Genomic DNA, 25,814 nt, shown 5'->3' with positions numbered 1-25,814 from the left:
TTGATTTTAGAGTATAATTACTCATCAATGGAGGTGCTCCTGAATTGGAGGAATATTCTAAAAACAGAACTTTACAGAAACAATGAAAACTGTCGTTTCTCTCCCCAATCTCATGTATCCCCATTGACATTGTTTACCGCGAAAGTTGACCTACAAATTTTCTGTTTATAGCCTCAGATTAAAGCATTGCATGTTGATGTGTGAATGATCTACACTACAGCAAACATCATTAGGTTTACATTTAACAAATACGGATTTTAAATTAGTATACTAATACTGTGAATATTTTTATAATGAATAAAGGATATCCCTGTGTGGCATTCCAACAATGACGTCACTAGGTTAGATATATTTAGAATATTTCGTAATACTGATTTTTCCGGACTGTAAAAGAAACGTATATAGTGTAAGTGTAATCAAAGAGCTGAATAGCTCTGAGGGGAAAGACGGCCCTTGTTTCTTTTTAATTATTTCTTTTTGGAAAAAAGGGGGGGGGGGGGTATCTTTTGATAGTCTTCATATAAAGAATGATAAAAGAGAACAGCTAGAACATGCAGAAAGGTTGACAATATTGAAATCAATTGTTGAATTCAATTTGGACCAATGGAAGAGATCTGCATCTTCTAAATCTAAACATTTGATTAAAGTTGATAGTTAATTATCTAAAATTCAACTGAATTCTGTCATTTCACAATAACTACAATATTTTTTGAAATCTTGATTGTTTACCACTGAACTGCAGGCTAGGGCCATTTTCCATTTTTTGTGACAGTACTCTTGGATTTTTAATTTTTTCTTAAGAAAGTGTGGACTGAATAATCTATTCAGTTTTAAATTTCCATTGATAAAGTTCCCAGTTACAACTCTCATCACAGGGAAACAGGCACTAATAAAAAACAATATGATTGATGTAAACTGTGTGAAGCTTGTTTCCAAATCCTAAATTTGAAATATTTGTAAATTTCATGAATAAATAGGTTGAAACTACAAAATGCAACATTTTTAATTTTTTTTTTTTTTACCATTTCAATGATTTTTTTTTTTTTACCATTTCAATGATTTTTTTTTTTACCATTTCAATGATTATGTTGGTACACAAAAATTTAGTTTTAATGGAAGACTACTAATCCAATGAAATGGCACATTTTAAGTGTTTAAATACATTAACTTTTATTTCAGTGGATAATTACTCATCAGTTGAGGTGCTCCTGAATTGGAGGAAGATTCTCAAAACAGAATTTTTACAGAAAAAAATCAATAAAATCGTTTCTCTCCCCTATCTCATGTAACCCCACGATCTTTGTTTACTTTGAAAGTTGCTGACCTACAAATTAAAGTATTGCATGTTGATGTTTGAATCATCTACAGCAAACAATATTATGTTTAGATTTAGCAAATACCAATTTGTAATTAGTGCACGATCTCTGGGAATGATTTAAATAACCAGTGAAGGATATCCCTGCTTCTGCATAGTGTGGCATTCCAAGAATGACGTCACTATAAAATGCAATGTAGGTTGGATATATTTATATTTAGAATATCTCGTCATACTGATTTTTCCGGATTGTAAAGGAAACGTTAATAGTGTAAAGGAGAGCTCAAGATACGATAATTTCGTTAGAAACAGAAGGGAAATGTGTAAAAAAGTGTTTAAAGTCAAACTATTCATTTCTGGGTCTCCTTCTCTTCAATCTAAGTAAGATTTGTTGGGGGGGTTTCCACACTATAAAAACAAAATGAATGATGTGAGGGAATGTCACTCTGGTCAACCCCATAGGGGATTGACGGCTTGAAGCCGTCTTTCCCCAAAAAATGTATTTAAAGTCAATCTGTTCTCCTTGTCATCAATTTTAGTATGACATTTTGAGGGGGTTTCCAAACTATCAAAACAAAATGATTGACGTGAGGGAATGATACTCTGGCCAACCCCATTAGGGAATTGACGGCTTAAAGCCGTCTTTCCCCAATAATATATAAGCTTTCATGTAAGCTCAGTCCAAGTAATGTCCACGAAATTTAAAAACTCTTTGTTTCAACACTTGACCAATTGTACATGTACCTCAATTTATAAGCATCTTCTAGTAAATAATAAAATAAAGCTATTATATAATTGATGTGTAGAATTTCAAGGTAGCCTTGTTTTATATTAGAAAATTGATATTCCTCCAATTTTTATTTTGTTGCCTGTTGATTAACATATAGTTATGAAAGTGGAAAAATGACCTCAATAATCACATTGTTATAACATGTATATTTCTGTGTTGATAAAATTTTTATTAAAAAAAAGAAAGATAGCAAAAGGGACATAAGCACTATAATGGACGTTTTCAGTAAGGATTAAGAAAGCTACTCTGCACTGCTTATATATTTCTCTGACGTGTTCTTTCAAATGTCAACATCATAACATCATCTCTGGTGTTAGAATCTCACCATCATATCTCAGTTTTTTTAATTTTTTACAAGTAGGTGTTAATCAAATTGTTTTAATTTGAACTTTAAGTTTGTTACTATTACGTATACGTCTGTGACATTTCATTTACATTGTACCCTTATTATATTATACAATGAATGTAAAACAAATCTAGTCACTCTGATCATGATATCTTCATTCCTGATACATTTTTTAAAAGTTATAAGCATTTAGAAAATGATATATAAATTAATAAAAAGTAAGAATTCGGGTGAATATCACAGAGTTGTGCCCTTAGTACAGAATAGTTAATATATCAAATATCACATTTAGTACCATTAATACAGAAAACTTATGTTTGAACCATAAAACATGCATCTGGTAAATAGATCATTTATAATTCACTCGGACAGATCCGCCCCACCCACACATATTCATTAAATATTACAAATACATAAACTACATAAATGCATTTACAAAAACATATATCTCTTTTGTCATTATGTAATTAGTGCGTTAGAGAACTTGGTCAAAGTTTGAAAGGCTTTTTGACAGTGACAATGGTGCACTTCAGCTTTGAGTACAATGCATTATTTATTGAGGGTAGTTGCAGTTGGCTTTTAGAAAACTTTTCGTTACTGCGAGTACTCTTAAATCAGTCATTAGTCTTTTTGTTAGATTTTTTGGTGCTTTTTTTCATCCGATGAGTAAAGCCTTTTTCAAATGATTTTTACAGTAATCACATATTTATTCTTATATTGTGATATTATACCCCTGTTCAAGGTTAGGGGATTGTTGAGCTCTCACAAACATGATTAACTCTGTCATATTCTATATATGATTGTTTTAAGTCAGGAGGCTGTGATTCAAGAGCTGGAAGGTCTTCTCTGATGAACTAGTAAATCTAGAGCTCATACCATTTGTATGTATTCTTTGGTTTAAAGTTTATAGTTTGTAAAAGAACATACATGTACATGAAAATATATGAAGGCAAATCAACAAAATGCATACATTAATCATACTTTTTTTGATTGAGTTAAGTCTGCCAATTGATATTTTATCGTATGTTTTTCTATGTTGTGATGTTATGCTATTGTTTCAGAGAAAGGGAGAAGGTTTGGATCCATTAAAACGTTTAATCCCGCTGCAAATGTTTGCACCTGTCCTAAGTCAGGAATCTGATGTTGTCGTTTGTTTATGTAATATATATACGTGTTTCTCGTTTCTCGTTTTGTTTATATAGATTAGACCGTTGGTTTTCCCGTTTGAATGGTTTTATACTAGTAATTTTGGGGCCCTTTATAGCTTGTTGTTCGGTGTGAGCCAAGGCTCCGTGTTGAAGGCCGTACTTTAACCTATAATGGTTTACTTTTTAAATTGTTATTTGGATGGAGAATTGTCTCATTGGCACTCACACCACATCTTCCTTTATCTATGTATATAAAACTGGTGAAGTAATACAGTAAATTCAATAAATAATTGCCCTACAAAAAAAATTACCATGTTTACTGAATTTAAAGTACAAAGACAAAATTGTATAAATATAAGGTATGTGTGTATACAGGATTGGTTTTGCTAATTACTGAAGGCTGAATAGTACCCATATTTGTTCAAACTTTATTTTTTTATATATAATAATAATAATTACAATTTCAAAGCATAAAATAATTGTTGAAATGTAAAATAATAATAACATTGGACTGAATAGATTGTTTCTAAACTGTAACATTATCTAACATTATGATATTTATCATCAAATCTAAACAAGAAACAATTTACCATTGCACTGTGTAGCTACAACTTCTAGTTTGTATCTAGTCTGTGGAGTATTTTCAGGTAATCGAGGAGATATATTAACCAGATTGCCTTTTACATTGTACAGTTTCAGTATGTCATGGGGTCCAGCCTCTGCTGCACTGCGAAATGTTTCTGAAAAGATACAATATACATGTATATGCTGATTTATATGCATATAAATATGGCAATTTTACTTGCATATTGAAAAACAATAATACAAATGTATTTTGTCCTCTAGAAGTCAAATCTGTAACTGTTACATGTATGTTGGTGGGTAATGCTGTTGATGCCTGTTTTGTTGACAAAACATAATATGGGAAAAGGCCATGGTAAAAAAAAAAACACTTAAACTACCTCCCTGTACCCACCACTACAAGGCTTGGGAAGGCAACAACATTTAGTAGATGTATTTTTAAAGGGTGTGCTTCCATCACAATCTTATGTAAGAAGAATAGTTATAAGTTCTAAAACATGTCAAGACAGTTTAGGTCCAGCTTAGGTTTTAAATATCTCATTTTAAGTTATTCACTTAATGCCAGCAACAATTATTTTCACCATAAGTTTAATTTAAACTAAACAAAAATGTAAATCTGGATAGGTATTGCAGATGCATGTACATGAACTTTTGCAAGTTCTTCTTTCAAATTAAGATTTTTCGCCCAAGATATGAGATCTTTTCATCAGCTTTCTAAACAAATATATTTCAGATTGGTAATAACCTGGAGCTCATGTATAATATAATCTTATTTTATAGTCCGTATACATTAATTTTGTAACTTCATTTTAAACTAAATATTTGTTTACACCTATTTAATGCATAAAAACTTCACGCACAGCAGGTGTTGACCATCCAAAAAATTTAAATGGAAATATTGTATTACAGATATGACATATGATAAATATTCTTAATCTCTGAAACTGCTTGTATACAGAAATATTTTAATCCCTTTATATCAAAGTGATGTTCAAATGATTAAGAGATTACTTGCTTTGCTGTTCCATTACGTAAACTGGTAAGACATCATGGGGCGATGTACTTAGGAGCATCCACTATGAGGACAATTTAGAAAATCTTTCAGTGAAAAACAAGTTGTTGACATCCAGACACTACCATGATTAGTACATGTATGTTGAACTATGACTAGAGATTTTTAAGCTCTAGATTATATTTCTTATCAGACAAATTTTGTTTATGTCATACTTTTTCAAAAGAATTTGCATAATGTTTTCCTTGTTTCATCTTGAGATTGATCATTTTCAGCTGGAGGACCCTTAAGATATCAAAATTTTATCATTCAATTCTACAAAAGTTGAGGTTCAAATCTGTGCAAACATTCAGGGTTTCAATTTAGTTTCCTCACTTGGTTAAAACAAATGTTAGAACTGATGCAATAAGAGGATTATATTATATAACTACATTTATGTACATGTATAATATCACACTAATTTATGGAAGAACGTATACCAAATCTAATTTTTTGCTTGAAGAAAAAAAATTCACCTATCATCTTTTTCCTTGATCCCACTCTTCTTTACACCCTACATGTACATGTATACCCCAAATTTGTACATCCCCATCTATATAAATCCCACATCTCCAGTCTGTGATTCCCCTCTGACTCACATCTCCATGTTTTAATTCAATCTCATTGAATGTTACATATATTTTTTAAGATACATTCGTGTACCCCCCCAAAAAAAATAAAATAATTTAAAGTTTAAAAAGAACATGACGTGAGCAAATTTGTTTTAGTGAACACTGCCAAATTCTGTATGTGCCTATCCCAAGTCATGAGCCTGTAGTTCAGTGGATGTCTTTATATATATTAGTTGCTGTACACATCATATTTGTTTTCCCTTTAAGTGATTTTCACACAGATTAAGCTATTGATTTTCTCACCAAAACTGTTCTACATTCCTCATTTTGAAGCCTCTGAATTCTAATAGCTTACTTATACTATGCCTTGGGTTTTGCTCATTTGGAAGACCATACCATAACACTTAAGATGTAATTTCTACATCATTCTGTCTCTGGTGCAGAGTTCACAATCATGATCATACCACATGCATCTTTTTATTTTTAAAATTTAATTACGTATTATAAATGCTAAATAACCAAAACATGAGAGTAGTTAGAAGAAACGTAATGGACACATATTGTAACTGTTTATAAAATCCAATTGTTTCATTTGTTTTACTCTTAAAAAATTCAATTAATCTGAAGAATATATGAGTTTTAATAAATGTAAGGCTAATAACATGATTGAGGTGATTGAAAGTCTTGGATATATACGAAGAAATGTCTTGCCCAGTGTTGAGATGATAAAAAGCCAGTTTTTCCCAAAAAGGGCTCAAATTGCTTTGAAATGGTTCACAACTAAAATTACTTTGAAATGGTTCACAACTCAAATTGCTTTGAAATGGTTCACAACTCAAATTGCTTTGAAATGGTTCACAACTCAAATTGCTTTGAAATGGTTCACAACTCAAATTGCTTTGAAATGGTTCACAACTCACAACTCAAATTGCTTTGAAATGGTTCACAACTCAAATTGCTTTGAAATGGTTCACAACTCAAATTGCTTTGAAATGGTTCACAACTCACAACTCAAATTGCTTTGAAATGGTTCACAACTCAAATTACTTTGAAATGGTTCACAACTCAAATTGCTTTGAAATAATTCACAACTCTAACCAAAGCAATTCCATTGTTTAATCAAGGCTTAACATGTTTGAAGTGGAAGATTTTTAATTACATCAACTGAAAAATGTTTTAATCTGAGGCAGACTTAATTTTAACCTTTTAAATGATATTCATAATTATTTGTGTAATAGAAAAAATACATATGGTCAAATATTTGTTTTTGTCCTGAAAATAATTCTTGTGTAAATATGACCTTTTACATAAATGTTAATCTTTTACAAGCAAATGTTTACTTAATATATAATACTGCTAAACTAGTATTAGCACTGTCATTGACCGATTATTCATTTTCATTCTGGACCAAAGTTTATAAACAAATGAAAACATGTATTTTGTGCATAGTTTCCTGACCATGGTACAATTAAATAATGGACCCAAGTTAAATAGCAAAACATCTTTTCTAGTCAAACAGCTAAAATGTACAGGTTCAAGTGAAGTTAAGACAACTGTTGAGTTTTCATTTTAGTTTCATATACCAGTTGCCATATGACAATGTATGATTCATTGATAACTTTATAAAGTGACTTAAGCTTATATTATATATCACAGTACTACATGTACTATAGATTTTGTAACATTTGAAATACAAAAACATTTACAAAGAGGCCTTACAAAACTAACAAGTTGTTATAATACAATTAACGGTACCAATTTTCTTGCACCAGATGCGCATTTCGACAATACATGTCTCTTCAGTGATGCTCGTGGCCGAAATATTTGAAATCCAAAGCTTATATAAAAGATGAAGAGCTATAATCCAAAAGGTCCAAAAAGTATAGCCAAATCCGTGAAAGGAATCCGAGCTTTGCATGAGGGAGATAGTCATTCCTTAATTTATAATAATTTCTATCATTTTGCAACAGTAAATTTTAATAACACAAAAACCCCGTATTTTCATGCCAGTACCGAAGTACTGGCTACTGGGGTGGTGATACCCTCGGGGACTAATAGTCCACCAGCAGAGGCATCGACCCAGTGGTAGTAATACAATTAACGGTACCAATTTTCTTGCACCAGATGCGCATTTCGACAATACATGTCTCTTCAGTGATGCTCGTGGCCAAAATATGCTACAATGAATGATTTAATTAGGTTTAAATTTTGCAGATTTTTTAATGTTTCTTGAATCTTACTGTAATTCACAATTTTATATAGTCTACATGGTCTAGGCACAGGTCTAGACTACAATGCATGCATATGCATGTATTTGGAACTTATAAGATTTAATACTATAAAAGACAAAAAATGTTGATCAGTGATTGTTGAACAAAAAAAATGGCTGGTAATATAACTTTCTAGTTTTGTTGCTAAAGTATACTTATTGTAAACTTCATAAACAACAGATTCATAAAGCATGTGCAAAATACATGTACTTGAGACAATAGAGATGTTTATTAGATATGTTTTTGTATATTTTCCATGATTAATCAAACTTAGTAATACATGAAATAACTGTTAGTACTGTTAACAAAATTAAGTGTATTCAGATTTTTCTTTGAAAATCAATTAACACTATTTCCCCTCCAGGTTTGTTTACCTTTTCACACATCACAATGTTTTCCCTAGCTAGCTAGCAATAGACTTAAGTTCTAACAAGAGGTCTCATGGTTAAGGATAACAGCATACAGAAAGGCTAGCTAGCTCTGAGTAGCAGTAAGGGAGCTACCATTTGATTTTTATGGGGGGGCTAGGATGAAAAATTTTATCCTGCATTTTTTTTTAGTTGTAATCTCTGTCCTGCCTTTTTATTTTTCACTCTATTCGGTCCTGCCTTTTTTTTTATTAGTTTATCCTGACTTTTTTTACCTAAATTGTCATCCTGCCTTTTTTTTTTGCAAAGTGTCTCATCCTGCCTTTTTTTTTACTCAAAACTCCTGTCCTGCCTATTTTTTTCAAATTTCATCCTAGCCCCCCCATAAAAATCAAATGGTAGCTCCCTAAATCAGAGTTTAAAAACACATTAAACATGTTAAATTGATAGCGATAGCAGTGCAATACATTACTAAATATTTAGATATGATAAAGGATTTTCTTTTAAAATAAAGCCTACAATGGGCTGAACTTGCTCTTAAAACATGGAGCCAATTAATCACCAGCTTCATTTTTTGTATATTTACATGTACATCATCCTACATTCATAATTGTACTACATGCATATTTTGTTGCTAGTTTTGGAAACTTGGACCAAACCTCTACCCAAATTCTTTTAATAATATATTAAATTAGCCATTCAGGTATATAAAACGTAGTCAACTTTTCTCAATTTGAAGTATAGATCTGTAATATGACTTTGATTCAGACAAAGCCACCATCAACATCTATATAAGTGGTCACAAGCAAGACAAAAATTGTAGAAATAACATTGCAAGGATTTCCTCCCACACAAGATGTCCTATTAATTGTAAGTACAAAGTTGGCAGATTATTCATTATACAAGTGATCAATCTTCTATTAACTTCTCATTCCAATTAGAAAATAAATTGACACTTTACGGTTTCTCAATTGTATTTTTGTGACAAAGATGAATTAATTATTGCACTTCATAGTTGATTTTCACTCATATTTGTAAACCTTTTATTCATAATCAATCTTGTTCTACATCATATATATATAATTTAACAATGTTTAAATTACAATAATATGGATTTTTTTGTAACATTTGTCAGGGAAACAATACCTTACAAGAGTTATGTCCCTTTTACAACATGTACATGAATTTAAGCTACATTTAATAAAGTCCGGACCTTGACTTACATATATACATGATGTAGAGCTGGATGCTTTAAATTTCAAAGAAGATTTACATATAAAAAAATCTGTATGTACATTTTATCTAGTGTCTTTGATATACCTGTATATACATGTAAAATTGAGAATGGAAATGGGGAATGTGCCAAAGAGACAACAACCCGACCATAGAAAAAAAAACAACAGCAGAAGGTCACCAACAGGTCTTCAATGTAGCGAGAAATTCCCACACCCGGAGGCGTCCTTCAACTGGCCCCTAAACAAATATATACTAGTTCAGTGATAATGAACGCCATACTAATTTCCAAATTGTACACAAGAAACTAAAATTAAAATAATACAAGACTAACAAAGGCCAGAGGCTCCTGACTTGGGATAGGCGCAAAAATGCGGCGGGATTAAAAATGTTTGTGAGATCTCAACCCTCCCCCTATACCTCTAGCCAATGTAGAAAAGTAAACGCATAACAATACGCACATTAAAATTCAGTTCAAGAGAAGTCAGAGTCTGATGTCAGAAGATGTAACCAAAGAAAATAAACAAAATGACAATAATACATAAATAACAACAGACTACTAGCAGTTAACTGACATGCCAGCTCCAGACTTCAATTAAACTGACTGAAAGATTATGATTTCATCATATGAACATGTACATGTATATATGTATGTCTATATCAACCAGTGGCTTAACCTCTCTAAAAGCATCCAGCTCTACAGACATCATGAATTAGTTTTAATTCATGACGTACATGTACATGTATATCAAAATGAGTGCATGAATCTTTTAAAGAGTGCCTATTGTTGTACAGTACTACATACTACCAATATAAGAACAAAGCAGACTTGACAGATAATGCACTAAAGTCTAATACATGGTTTTTTTCTTCAGAATTTACTACTTACATCTGTATTAACTGCTAAATTTCACCCATCAATCAATCGTAAACTTACATGCATTAAAAATTGTACTAACTTTTCAAAATATGGTAGCATATATATATTCAGCAATATTAACACAGATACATTGTTCATGTATCGTTCATTCATTACTCAATCCTGCAGACTGCTGATGGAACCAGAGAGTAAGATGTAGATTAATATTGTTGATCAATGCCTTCCAAATTTCAACATCAGCAGATCCAGTCGGTGCACAAAAAGTTCTTGATCCAACATAGTTCAAAGTCTCCATTATAACATGACAAGGTATACATGCTATTAAGGTATATATATACAGGTGTAGAGTTTATAGCTGAATATGTTTAAATGTGAGGTAACGATGGCATACAGTATCTCCTACGAAAACAGATCAACTCAGTTCAAAACTATTTATTTACATTTAGGATGAATGTGGAAATATCAGAAAGATTTAAATTGAAACCCATTAATACTTGACATATCTTGTATTGAATAGATTGAAGTGGTATTTGCATTCCCATTGTGAATGCAAAGAAGTTTTTAATATGGTAAATGAAAAGGGAATTGAAATTTCATAGGTTATTATGGCCGTGAGATCTTTCTATTGAAACTTTTAACAATGCGACAAGTACACGCCACATATTGTGTAAACTTGAAAGTAATTATACAATAATCTAAATTGTGAAGTTGTGTTTATTATTGGTTTTCTTTTACCGGAATGATTAAATGTGTTTTAGCACCATCAATAATTTGTGGTCATAGTGAAAGCAAATGTTTACATAATCACTAAAATGTTAAAGCATATATAGATTCTTAACTGAAGACACACAGAAAAAGGTTCCACTGTAAAGTGTCAATGATACACTGCACTAATGAATTTTCATCTAAAAAAGATTATTATGCACCATGTGCACTGTATTACAATGTACATGATTTTTGTACATGTATTTATGTTAGGAAGTCAGTATTTCATTTACTTTAATTCTCTTATTAAGAATTCTTGAACTGACTGGATGACTGGAGTTCTTTTTAATTTACATTTTAAAAACTTAATTGACACAAAAATGATGAACATGTTAAGCTGTTTCTTGTTTATTTTTCCAAAAATGTAATGATCATTTGTTAACACATTTAAAAGGGTTTCTAGTTAGAAGTTCAGGAAGAAATACATGTACATTACATAGCGTGTGCAGCAAAGATGAACACTTGCATTTATGTCACTAGGCAGATGCAACCAGACCTTATCCTGATATAAACATTTATATTAGGGGGAGGGTTGGGATCCCGCTTACATGTTTAACCCCGCCACATTATTTAAGTATGTGCCTGTCCCAAGTCAGGAGCCTGTAATTCAGTGGTTGTCGTTTGTTTATGTGTTACATATTTGTTTATCATTCATTTTTTAATATAAATAAGGCTGTTAGTTAATTTTCTCGTTTGAATTGTTTCACATTGTCTTATCATGGCCTTTTATAGCTGACTCAGTGTATTATGATCCAAAACTTACATTTAGTTGTCGAAATTAGGTAGATTTCAAAAAATGTTATGGGTCTATGCAAATAAGAAGTTCTATGTGGAAAATAGGTGTAAGGAAACCTTTAAAATTTATATATACATGTACATGTATGTGCCCAAATTTTTCAAACTTCTGGATCAATATATATGCGGCAAAAAAAATTATCTAAATATTGTTGTAAAAAGCAAGTAAATGTAAATGCATTTATTACAAATGTAGTATAATCCCCATAAATAAAGAAACCAAGACAATAGCATAGGTTGCATAGAAGTCTAATTCAAATGTTTAAGTACATACATGTACAGTTTAACTTCATACATGTACATGTCATATACAAATGTATAAATAAAATATATATTTTTTAAAATGAATGATTTAGTTTTGAAACGAAACTAAGACCGAGTATGTGTACATGGTGTATGGTTAACAACTTACACATGTACAACGAAAATGTAAACCAACTATTGATTTTGTTACATGTAAATTTATCAGAGGAATCAGTATGATATGAGATGGAAAAAAGGATAAAAAATCGAATAAACAATATATTAGATCTGGAATGTTTCATCATGGTGTTTTAAAATTTGTTGATTTAATTTGATTGTTGAAGAATGTGAACAATTGAATTGTAGTGTCTAGTTAAATGATTGAAAATGAAGAACATTAAAAAATAAGCTTCATTTGAAAGTATATTTGGTCCCTTTAGAAATGATACAAAACATCCATTCCTAAATCCACAGCAAAACAACTAAATCTTAATAATTTTCTCAAATAGTCAAAAAAATATTGTAAGGACCTAAGAGCAAATTAAGATCTAGAGCTACATGTACAGTTCCCCAGCTAAAAAAAATGTAGACTTCAGATAGCTGCAGAACCGTAGCTCATAGGTCCTTATGTTATTTTTCGACTATTTGCAGACCATAGATCGTCCACAAATAGTAAAAAAATAACATAAGGACCTATGAGCTATGGTTCCACAGCTAGACTTCAGAATGCTATTTTTTAACACAAGATATACATGTACATTCGTACATGTAAGTGTTTACATATAAATATAGAGAAATATCAACAGCATGCCATTTGTGTACTAATTGAATACTATGAAAGTTGCAACCAAAAGACCCTTGATAAGAACTATATCTATAAACATACATGTACTGTATGTCAGACATAGGTTTAAAACTTTTTACATTTTCAACACACACTTTTTCGAGTGCAAGATGGTGTGCACAGGTGGTTTCCATACATATCTTTTAATTGAAGGTGGAAGTAAATAAATATATGTCATTTCCACTGCCTTGTAAGCTAAACTTTTCTATAAAATTTTAAGAATATAACAAAACATAAACTGCTCATTTAACAACTGATGAGTGATGTAGGACTTTTTCTTACCTTTCAAATCATCAGAAAAGTCATCGCTACGAAATTCTGCTTGTTCATTTTTACCATCCACTACAAAATATATAATCTTAGTAGCCATAACTATATGATATAACCTTTCATTTCACTTAGAATGATGGATCATAATTGTTACTCTTAACTTGTTAATTTTGTCACGTTTTATAGTGTTTCCCGCATGGTGAACCTGTCAATATTGACATGTGAACTGTATCGTACAACTTTGGATCAGTTTCGACAACAGATAAAGGTGGTTAATTCACTCCATTATTCGTTGGTAGTTAATTGAAGCCTTAATTCAACAACACACATGTTTAAATACATTATTCATATAGAATTTAACATTAGAAACCATCAAACAAAGTTTGCTGACAGAAAAGATTTCGAAATCGATTTACACAAAAGTCCCTCGCTAATGTTTACATCACGTGATTTGTATGAAAAGTTGGTAGATTGCAGAAAAATCGCACGATAGAAAACCACATATCGAGTACACCTTTAATAAAAAAATAAAAAAAAATAATGGAAATAGTTATTACATCACTATGAGAGAGACTTATGATTTAAAATTAGAATATATTTTATTTTTATACATGTGTTAGTGATTAATTTCAATACATTCCGTTAAAAAATAGTTATAGATAATCTTTATTCAGATGGACTGAGACTGGAAAAATTAGAGCCTCCTCGTGGGTTTTAATAGTGATTATTTGTTTAACACGCAGTCCAAACATTTCATGATTATTTGATTATTTGATTAACTTGTTTCAAACGATTTTAATGATTATGTGATTATATTGGCAAAACAATATGTGATTATCTGATTACGTGGACACCTCTTAGGCTATGATGAGCCTCATTTTAAGGTTCATGTGGACCCTACGGTTAAAATGGCCGTATTTTCATCTCAAAATTTACTCTGCGTACAGACAAACCTGCGCATCTGTAAAAAAATTTCAGGCATAGCATGCCCTAGATAAATAAAATTTAAATATGTTTTATGATTTAGAAAAATAAAAACTTACCAGGATTTTGCTGTGCACTTTTTTTCATTCCTCCAGAAGGTGCCAAAATAAACTAAGTTGGGAAACAGGTTTGAGAACTTCCCCACAGGTAATAATTGAAGTGAGCAGTATTGATTGACATGGACATTAGATGGACAATAAATACATGACAATAATTGGTTATTTAAACTGTGTACCTGAGTGGACCATATCAAGGTAAACTCAACTGTTTGTTAATTTTATCATCTTCTGCAGGGACGAAAAAAAGTGTACGGCAAAATCCAGTTAAGTTATGAATTTTCTAAATCATACAATGCATTTGAATATTAGTTATCTAGGGCATGCTATGTCTTAAAACGTTTCCAGATGCACAGGTTTGCCTGTACTCATAGTAAATTTTGAGGTGAAAATACGGCCATTTTAGCCATAGGGTCCACATGAACCTTAAAAAGAAATAAATTGACTTGTTGTTTTACTGTCAAATAAGCCAGAACAATTTTTCAGAATTATTCCACACTTTTTTCTGTGGAAGTGTGTGTGGGGGGGGGGGGGGGGGGGGGGCAGAGGGGGAACGATACATTGTTGTGTAAACATTTGAAATCTACTGGTATACTCATTTAATCAGGTGTGTGAATTTTGTCAATTGCAAACTGGTATATATATAGGGCATAAAACTCAAAACTTTGAACAGATTAGAAATCACCAATATAAGCATGCAATTCCTTCCACCGAATTTTTGACACTCCAAAAGTAATTAATTCGATCCACTATTTTCAAAGGCCTTATTTGAACAATGTATTACCAGGTTTTTAATTGTACAAAGTGTAATAGTAAGAAGAATAGATAGCTTAGTAGTGGAACAATGGCTTCAAGACGAAATACATCTACATTTGTAAGGAGTTTAGTGCAGCTTTGGGTGCCAGTACATAGTTGGAACTTTCATTGTACTCGATTCTGCTTGAAAGAGGTAGCTAAAATTGTATGCTTGTTTCAGATGAAGTCAGTTTGAATGTTGGTGAATTGTTGATTTCCTTTTGTAGAACCTAAATGGAAAATTTACGTCATACAATAATGATATTGTTAGCACCCTTATCAGCCGGGACAAACAAAATTCGTAGCTAGTTCTTTTAGCTTATGTTTGACACGAGAAGTTGGACTATTATGGCTGCTAGGGGTAAAATGAGCTTTAAAATGTTCGATACGTATATCAACTATGTTCATTATATATACCGAATTAAAAATATATATATTTATATATACAATGATTTCTAGTCAGCTTTTTCTCGTTTTATCCGTACGGAGTGGGTCGTGGATGATATTACGACACTCATTCCAATTAAAAGTTGAAGGGGAACGATATTTAGGTCCTTAACTGATTGTTTTCAACTCTCGATCTGTCACGAACGATGTTAAGGTCTCCTGATATAACATGGGAACTGGGGCCATACATGTATTCGGAATTACTGTAATTACATGAGGTAGGTGTATTGTCGCAAATGATAACATCTTTACAGACTTCGCAGTAATTTAACACATATTTTCGGGTAGCTTTTTGTAAACATAACAAATAAGAGGGAGTTCAGTATTATCAAAATATCCAGGAATTTGTTCTTTAACAGAATAATCATTAAAAATACCGACAATATTTACAAAATCAAAACCTTTATTGACATATTTAATTTAAATAAAATGTTTTTTGTGATCTTCAGGGCGATCAGATTTGGGAAACAATCAATTTAAAATAACTATATGCAACAATAATTGGAACGATTTCATACCTTTAATAAATATCATACATGTACTTAGAACTGCTATATGGAATTGTGTTGCATTCCTCCAAAATTTGATATAATTCATTAACAGGCAGATAACAGAGTTTGGTTAATAGATACTGTCTACCGTTGTGTTTTGAACCAGAAAGTAGGTCCGAAATATATGTATTGTTATTACGAATTTTTCTTTAGTCGATTGCGGTGTTTTTACGCCCATGAGAACGGTTTTTACGAACTGTTTTAAAAACTATATCCAAAATGTTTACATAATCTGTTCTAGATATATAACCAATTCTATATAAAATAAAATAAAAAGGAACATTGAGAATGTGTCAAAGAGACAACTACTCAACCAAAGAGTAAAAAAACCAATGAATCTTCAATAAGACGAGAAAACCTCGCACCCGGAGGCGGACTATATATGTATTCAGCTGGTCCCTTAACCAAAATGTGTACTAGTTTAGTGAAAATGGATGTCAAATTATACTCTCTTTTGTCCGTAAAATAAGTAACCTGGTAACGACTTTAATCAACTCTTAATATGTGTGATGTCACGCAATCGAATGAAATTTCTACTTCACTCAGGGTGTCGTAAGAGCTTTCCATCTGTGCATTTCAAGTCACCAATAAACATTTAATACTGATACATTTTTGAATGTAAAAATATATCTAGAATTGCTTACAGTGGCTAAACTGTCAATTAACCGTTTTTATGTTATTTTTTGTGGGGTAAAAAAGTTAGGATTCATACAATCACAATGACGAATGTTATTCCTTCAACAATATTGACTCGCTTCCTTAACTATTAAACGGAAATGATGGATCATTTTCAAGGTGTATCTCATCATTGACTTTATATAATGTCAAAATGCAGGGAAAATCTCCTCAGAACAAGTAAAAGTTTACAAAATTTGATATGAAATAAACACGATTGTCTGTTGTAGTACTATAAGAAGAACACATATGAGTTTTGCTCTTTGTTAACGGCCGCACGGTGACAAGCAGTTGCTAACTTTTACGTCATTTGATGATCTTTTCTGGAGGGTTGTAACCTTGCCATTCATACCATATTTTTTTTTTTTTTTTTATATAAACCGATTCAGCCTGTATTCTTCCGATGTACATTGTGAGTACAATCCTATATATCCTACTTGACCAAAGTAATTGACATAGATTTAGGAGAGTGTCTGTCAAAACTGTGACGTAGAGCTGGTGACATTCTACGTCATTTGTCGTCTGGTGGAGAATTGTGTCATTGGAAATCATACTATATATCTTATTTTTACATTAGCTTAGACAAAATAAATTGACATAGATATATAAATAGGTAACGACTTAGCTTCGGCAAAAGAAATTAACGTAATTATATATAGACAAAACATAAAACAAAAACATAGGTATAAACCAATATCACACTAAAACATATAGGTATAAACAAATATAAAACAAAAACATAAACAAATATAATCAAAAACATACTTTTTAAAAGTGAAAAATTAATTTTAACAAAACGCATTTGACTAACAGGTCGAACAAATGGTGTTCTTAAACCCTACTGACTGTTATTAGCCATTGCCAAATAAATTGATCACGAGATGTAACATGGATCCTAATTTATTAGTTTGATACCAAACTGAAAACAAAAAAAACTTGCAGAGAAGATGGTATACCGCAAACATGAGGTGCACAAATTCGTACACCATATCCGAATTTCAACAATTGACGTCTCTTCAGTGATGTTGGGGATCAAGACGGTATTTAGAAGGCCATGAAGTTTATCTCTGTTAGACTCTTGAATTTTAAAGAGTCGAAAAAGGATGAACGGATCATATAAACCCGAAAGAATATATGATACAAGCCCAACCGAAAAATATAAACCGAAAAATATAAACAAGTCAAACCTATGATTGGATTGGATAAAAACCGCAATACGTGTGCATGTAAAACAAATTTCTTGGTAGAGGGGGTATAAATATATGGCACGCCGTTATTATATTTATTCAATTTCGAGATATCTTATTTAGTTAAATAAGATATCTTATAAACTAATTGAGATATCTTATAAACTTTTAGAGATATCTTATATATTAATTGAGATATCTGATTTATTAAATAAGATATCTTATATAGTAAATAAGATATCTTATATATTAAATAAGATATCTTATTAAAATGTTTATAAAGATATCTTATTAAAATGTTTATAAAGATATCTTATTAAAATTATAAGATATCTTATTAACTATATAAGATATCTTTTATATAGTTTATAATAGAGATATCTTATTTACTTAATAAGATATCTCCATAAGTTAATAAGATATCTCTATTAGTTTATAAGATATCTCCATTAATTAATAAGATATCTCTATTAGTTTATAAGATATCTCTATTAATTAATAAGATATCTTATAAAGTATGTATTTAAAAGATATCTTTATAAAGAAGTAAGATATCTTATATACTTTATAAGATATCTTATTAATTAATAGAGATATCTTATAAACTTATAGAGATATCTTATAAACTAATAGAGATATCTTATAAACTAATAGAGATATCTTATTTACTTTCAAATTAAATAAGATATCTTATAAAAATTAAAGATATCTTAATACTTAATAAGATATCTTGTTGAATAAATAAGATATCTTCAAATTTGAATAAATATAAAAACGGCGTGCCATATAAATACAACACAAACAACATTTTCCAAAAGACCAAAAAAGTGAAAAGTATATTTTAACATATCGCATTTGATATATATAGACACGACGATAGAAAACTATATAGACGTACATACATATAGAGAAAAGAGATAGACATGGACATTAATATAGAAAAAAAAAACAGATTGACCGTTAGACCAAAAACCCGCTTTATTTGTAATCTAAAGGCTTTCAGATATTGGGCTGATTTTTTGTATGTGAGCTACTCATGATGAGTTACAGATCAAGTTTAAGTTTCCTTCCGCTCGGCTAATTTTTGCTGTAATTTCGGGCTTTGGACTTTGATAAATATTTGAAAATCACAGTTAAATACGAACCTTTTTTCTAAATGATTTCAGATATTGGGCTGATATTTGGTATGTGAGCTAACCATGATGAGTTACAGACCAAGTTTAAGTTTCGTTCCGCTCCACTAAATTTGGCCAAAATTAAGGGTTTACAACTTTGAAAATTGTTGAAAATCACAGTTATACGGACTTTTTTCTACACGCCTCCAGATTGTGAGCTGATTTTTTATATGTGAGACTACCATCATGTTTGAGTCCACATATGTTATTAAAATTGCAGATTTTTCATAATATAGCAGTTTTACAAAATTTTAAAATGTAAGCTTTTAGTTATTTATTGGAAAGTACAATGTTTCTGCTACATAAATATGGACTGTATTTGACAACACAATGCACATATATCTGGTACTAGCATCATTTAGCCATGCTAAATTACTGAAATCTTCACACTTTTAGCATTTTAGTTAAATTTTAGACGGTTTTCGTCTTAAATGAAAGTGGCCGCATTTGTATTCATTTTTAATATTGAACCGTAAATTGTATTTGATGATAATACATAACATATATAAAGGTTGAGGATGAACACGGAGGCGGCCACTTTCATTTTTGAATAAATCAATCTGAAAAGTGACATTTTTTGGCTTATTTGAAAGTTTTTTCATATTTAAGCTCGATTCGGAGCGGTTTTAATGTGTAAATCAGTTAAAATCTTTCACATGATCTAATCGAATCAACTGAAATAGACACTTAGGTGTTTAAAAAGTGTCCAAAATCGTTCGTCAGATGAACCTAAAATTTGAGGCCAAAATCGGCCCTTACTCCTTTACAATAAATACATTATAGGTGGGTCGATGGGGATGCTACTGGTAAATGAGGGTATTTTGAATATAGGAACAGAACATTTGTCTTGTTACAGGTCAGCTACCAACCATGGCAGTTTATGCGGGGTTCTGATCGAGCAGAGAGCGTAGCTCTTCCTTTATAGGCATCGGATTTAACGCTCTCACCCAGTTTCTGACCGGACGTTGCTGCGAGTTTATACATCCTGCACAGACGAGCTGTGGTAATTTTGGCAATTAAGGGTTTAACTCTCTGTTGGAAGAAGACCAAGAGCTTACCATATGTCTATACCCTAGTCACTCTTTGGATCTTAATTTCAACATTTTTAAAGATAAATTTTAATTTAAGAAATATTATGCTATTTTACTTACTTCAGTTAGTCAAATGATCGAATTGTATATTACATTATTACCAGCTAAGACTGTTATGTAAAAGTACAGTTATGTACCAATGTGTTCTTGGATCTTATAATCTCTTGAAAATTCGTAAGTAGTGGGTATTGACGTCATGTGTTTTGAATAGCCATAAAATGACAGTAAAACTTCAAAAAATTTAAATGTTTAATAAGTGAAGTGTTAATATAAATATTCATTTCCGCATTTATTACAGTGTCATTGATACACATCAAAAGTGAATCGTAGATCTGCAAACAACCCAAGTTTAAGTCATGCTCACAAAATGACTTTAGAATGATCAAATTTTCCACGAGTTGAAAGCTTGAAGTTATTTAGGGAAAGAGAAGGTCAATAGTTGGAATAGTTAAATAAAGTTTAAAATAGGTCAGAAAAGGAACATGTAATAAAAAAAACCCGTGTAAATGTTTCCTTACGCAAATATAAGATATTGCGTCGAATGGATGTAAAATTACGCTAGCTTCAAATTCATAAATTAAGTCAATGTATGCATCTGGAAGCTAAAACCACAAACTGAAACATGAAAGGCGAATACTAAAGTATATATGTCACAGTGAATTTGTATAATCAGTGATTATGTAGAATCCCTGATTTTTCAGGGATTATCATATCAAACTATAGCAGTCATCGCGTGACTTTGACGACGTCACACATCACCCGTATTAATCCCAAGTAAAATGTATAGAAATGCACAGGGGCTTTCAAGAATCGATAAAATAAAGTACTTTAAGTTCATGATACAAAAAGTGTGGAAATATATAGTAATTCCTCAGTCTTGTTGCCTCGATAAGTTCACACTGTTAAAGAAGCTACTATTTGATTTTTAGGGGGGAGGGGGGGGGGGGGCATATATGCAATAGTTTAATTTTTTATTATTTCCCTTCCAAATTGATTTGAAAATCAGTCATTTTCGAAAATCTGGTATTATTTTTCAAGGGTAAACGGACAGAAAGTCACAGGACAAAAAGTCACAGGACATAAAGTCACAAATTTGATAGGACAAAAAGTCACAAATAATTTGGTGACAATTGTTTGAATACATAAGAGAAATATTTTGAAATATTTACTTTTTAATACATATATTCATATTAAAGTTTAGAAAATGTGTCATTATACTTGAAAAATCAAGATTTATTTAATTTTAATCAGACAAAAGATACATTTCTTGGCACCATGAAGCCATTTAAGTGCCAAAGCACTTTGACATTTTGTTTTTTTAACAATTATTTGATCACCTTTGATATTTTTTTTTATTAATTTTGTTAACAAAGTTGGTTTATATACAATAGTTCAAGAAAAATACAAAAATATTTTTGTAGAAATAAGCGGTTTTTATTCTAAGAAAATAATCAGAAAAAATGAATTGTGACTTTTTGTCCTATGACTTTTTGTCCGTGACTTTTTGTCTGTGACTTTTTGTCCTGTGACTTTCTGTCCTACATTCTTTTTCAAGATGGCGACCACATTGACAGCGTGGGACGACTTGGTAAAACTATATTTTGTAAGATTGTTACAATGAAAATCAAATAACTGTTGGATGCTCGCGTCATTGTCTTACCTCAAAGCAGCATAGAATCAAACATTGGTTCCTTTTGATAAAGCTGTTTGTTTTGTAAAATTTTGAAGAAAAAAATGGCGACCAAATAATTTTCAATCGTGGACGATGTTCGACACTAATTTTGTACATGTACATAATTCAATTTAATTTCACTGTTTACATTGTAATTAAATATGACATGTTTAGTCACTATAATGATAGCCAAGGGAATAGCTAGACTAAGGAGATACTAATTAAGTCATAACATCAACGTGATCAAAGAAAACAAACATGGCACCATAACATCAACGTGATCAAAGAAAACAAACATGGCACCTAATCACGATGTAAGTTTTGACAATACCTATACAATAAAGAATAATAATACCAGAGACATATAATACATTGTATTGTATATGTCTCTGATAATACCAATGTAGATTAGTGTTGTCCGATTCTCAATGAAATTCATTACGATATTATTTTATACTTATAAAAGAAGACCTCAAATGGATATTAATTAACCGAGGTGAAATAAATATATTGTTCAATTTCCTTTAAATAATTCATCGCGTAACCAGTAAATTTTAGATAATCATAATTAAACCAGTAACATGCAGAGTTATCGAACGTAATTATGACTGGAATAGTTGCATAGGGTAGAATCACTAAAATCATTAGTGATAATACAGATTCCCTGAAAATTACCAGTGATTTTACATAATCACTGATAATTTTAATTAGTATTCTACAAATTCCATAATATGATTTCAATGATTATCAATAATTAAAAGCTCCAAAGATGATGAAACATAGACAAATTATCATTATTTTCTTATTCCTTGAAAATTTAAGTAAACATGCAGTTTTCATTCCTGATCTACTATTTGATTCTTAAGTGATGATTTTTTTCTTTTATATTTTATACAAGTGTTGAACTTCATTATGCTACTAACAAATAAGCTCGGCACAGGCACAGGTGTTGCTTGGGTTGAAGAAAACGTATGCTCAAAAGTTAATGCAAATTGCAGAGGAAAAACAACATATATCTCAAACCAATTCCACAAGTGGTTCCAGGAAAGGGAGATCCTTGCCATATAGCAATGGACTCCTGCTCGGATCTTTAATACAAGAAATCAGTTTGAGGTTGCTGATTTCCCTTTATTGGTACCTTCAGATGTTTGTGCTGAAAACTCTATTTCTCTGAGACGTGCCGTAAAATACGATTGGATATGGAGGACAAGGTTTTTTAAATGTTGATATTGTGGTAAAAACAAATATGAATTTAATAAATATACATGTAAAAAAACCAGGACAAATGTGTAATAGTCGATGCCATCCAAATCTATTTTGTAAATAAAACGTTTATTTTTTAAATATTGTGCATAAAATTAACATTTATCAAAAAGATTGTACGCATAAAAATAGTTTTGATGACAATTTCAGTTTAATTCATATTCTCAACCTATTGCTAAAACTACGATAAAAAAAATAATCATTATGCCATTTAATCATGTTAATAGTTTCATACTAACTTCATCAACCCGCCCTTGTGGGCTCGCTTGATATTATTAATACTGAGACAGTAAATATCAAAAAGGGCTCGCTTGATATTATTGCTGATAAAGTCAGTATTAAAAACAAAACATCAATTATTCAATATATATTTTGCTTATCATTTAATTATATTGTGCTTATCATTTAATTATATTGTGTTTATCATTTCAATATTTTTGTGTCTTTTATATTAATATATTATGCCTAACGTTATACAATATTCAGGGTATTAGTCTGATATGAGCCAGTCCATGCGAAAAGGTACAAAAACGAAACTTTTACGAAATTCTAAAAAGTGTGCATAAATATTGGTAGTAGACTTGTGATTTATAAAACACATTTACTTTTCCTCATATCCTTAAGCTGTGAGCTACACGCACCTGCAAGTGTTGAGACCCCCCCCCCCCCTTTAGTTTTATCAAGGTTTAATGAATTATTTCATATATTTCAATCATTTTCAAAATACAGTTTAAAAGGGTTGATTTGCCAATTGATAATGTTAACCCCGGTAGCAGTGGGGATAAGGCTCTCGCTAACGATGCAGATATCAATACAATCGGACCGGGCAACGGTAAGAATCCCGTGCAACGACGGTTGATTTATATAATATTAAATAACTTAACTTAACTTAACTTCGGTTGATTTATATAATATTAAATAACTTAACTTAACTTAACTTAACTTAACTTAACTTAACTTAACTTAACTTAAATTTCAATTTCTAAAACAGAAGAGGTCATAGTTTTTGTATTTGCCCTCATGTTTTTTTATGTTGTCTTACTTTCCTTAAACCGGTAAAACTGAAGAAAATTATTGACTTTTGTCTCTCTAGTGTAGTAAAATTTTAAGTTTCTGGTCGTTATAGCATTAGTCCGGGGAACAAATGATTTTACACTTGCTCAATTACCAAAAAAATCAGATATTTCTACGTCTTTTGCTGTTTTAATTGACAAATTCGGGATAGAATTGACAATCGTATGAATGTTTACATTAATGTAATATATATATATTTTAAATAATATAAAAACATACAGGAACAAATTTACTGTCAAATTTTAGAAAGACACCTTATTATTACTAAACAAAAAACCCAATAGTTCACAAAAATAAAAATTTAAAAGTTGGATAAATGGGAAGACACCGTTATATATTTTAGTATCATTTCAGTTATTCTGTATAATCCCTGACGTTTTTTCTAGTGATTATACATAATCCCTGAAAATTTTAGTAATTATATATAATCCCTAAACAAACCAGTGATTATACATAATCCCTTAAAATTTTAGGGATTCTACATATCCCTGATTATACAAATTCACTGTAACATATATATATATATATCTAAAAATGAGGGTACTTTATCTAAAAATGAGGGTACTTTTTATATGGCCTTCCAAATACATGCACACGTATAAAAACCGCAATTTTTATACGTGTGCATGTAAAACAAATTTCGTCGTAGAAGATTCTAAATACAGCACAAACAACATTTTCCAAAAGACCAAAAAAGTGAAAAAGTATATTTAAACAAAACGCATTTGACTAACAGGTCGAACAACTGATGTTCTTTAACCCTGATGACTGCCATTGGCGACTGCCAAATAAAGTTGATCACAAGATGTGACAAAATGGATCTTAATATAACTTTAATACTAAACAGAAAAACAATAAACTTGTGGCCAAGATGTTATGCCACAAACATAAGGTGTCAATATTTTTTGAGTACACCAGATTTCGACAATAAATTCTCTTCAGTGATGTTAGGGATCGAAACAGTGTTTGGAAGGCCATATAATGTATCCTCAATTTAAGAAAGACTTATATGAATTGACTTTAAGAGACATACACATAATTAGAATCAAATACAATTCTAAATGCGACTAAATTGATATCTATATCACCACTGTTGAGCTAGTTTGCAAAAACGAGATAAGGCTTACTCAAAGTGCTGGAATGCGATCAAGTTTTCTAATACAAGTACTCGCTCAATCTAAATTTTAAACTGTTAGGATGACGGAGATCAAATTGAGGCGAATAATGATTGCCATACATAATTTGAAGATAATTTTGTTAAACTGCTAGTATCAAAAACAACTGAACAAGCAAAACTAAGAATATTGAGTGAACTGATCAGATCATATTTGAGATCTTCAATAGAAGCCTAATTTTTGTCTAGACCAAACAA

General features: G+C 30.9%; 1 protein-coding gene across 3 annotated transcripts in view; it reads right to left on the bottom strand.

Moving 5' to 3' along the window:
* LOC139500661 (high affinity cGMP-specific 3',5'-cyclic phosphodiesterase 9A-like) overlaps window positions 1-13,927 on the bottom strand; it is a 68,784-nt gene extending 54,857 nt beyond the window's left edge. The window contains exons 1-2 of one of the 3 annotated variants that reach the window (XM_071289434.1): window positions 13,485-13,927; window positions 4,190-4,339 (exon numbers count right to left, since the gene is read on the bottom strand). In XM_071289434.1, the coding sequence (XP_071145535.1) occupies window positions 4,190-4,339; window positions 13,485-13,572 (238 nt within the window). In that variant the 5' untranslated portion in view covers window positions 13,573-13,927. The remainder of the gene's footprint in view (window positions 1-4,189; window positions 4,340-13,484) is intronic. The other 2 variants (XM_071289435.1, XM_071289436.1) reach the window with 2 other exon arrangements.
* Window positions 13,928-25,814: the final 11,887 nt, after the last annotated feature.

Source organism: Mytilus edulis, chromosome 13, assembly GCF_963676685.1.
Source record: "Mytilus edulis chromosome 13, xbMytEdul2.2, whole genome shotgun sequence".
Lineage (NCBI taxonomy): Eukaryota > Metazoa > Mollusca > Bivalvia > Mytilida > Mytilidae > Mytilus > Mytilus edulis.
This window is presented reverse-complemented; position numbering and strand designations above follow the sequence as displayed.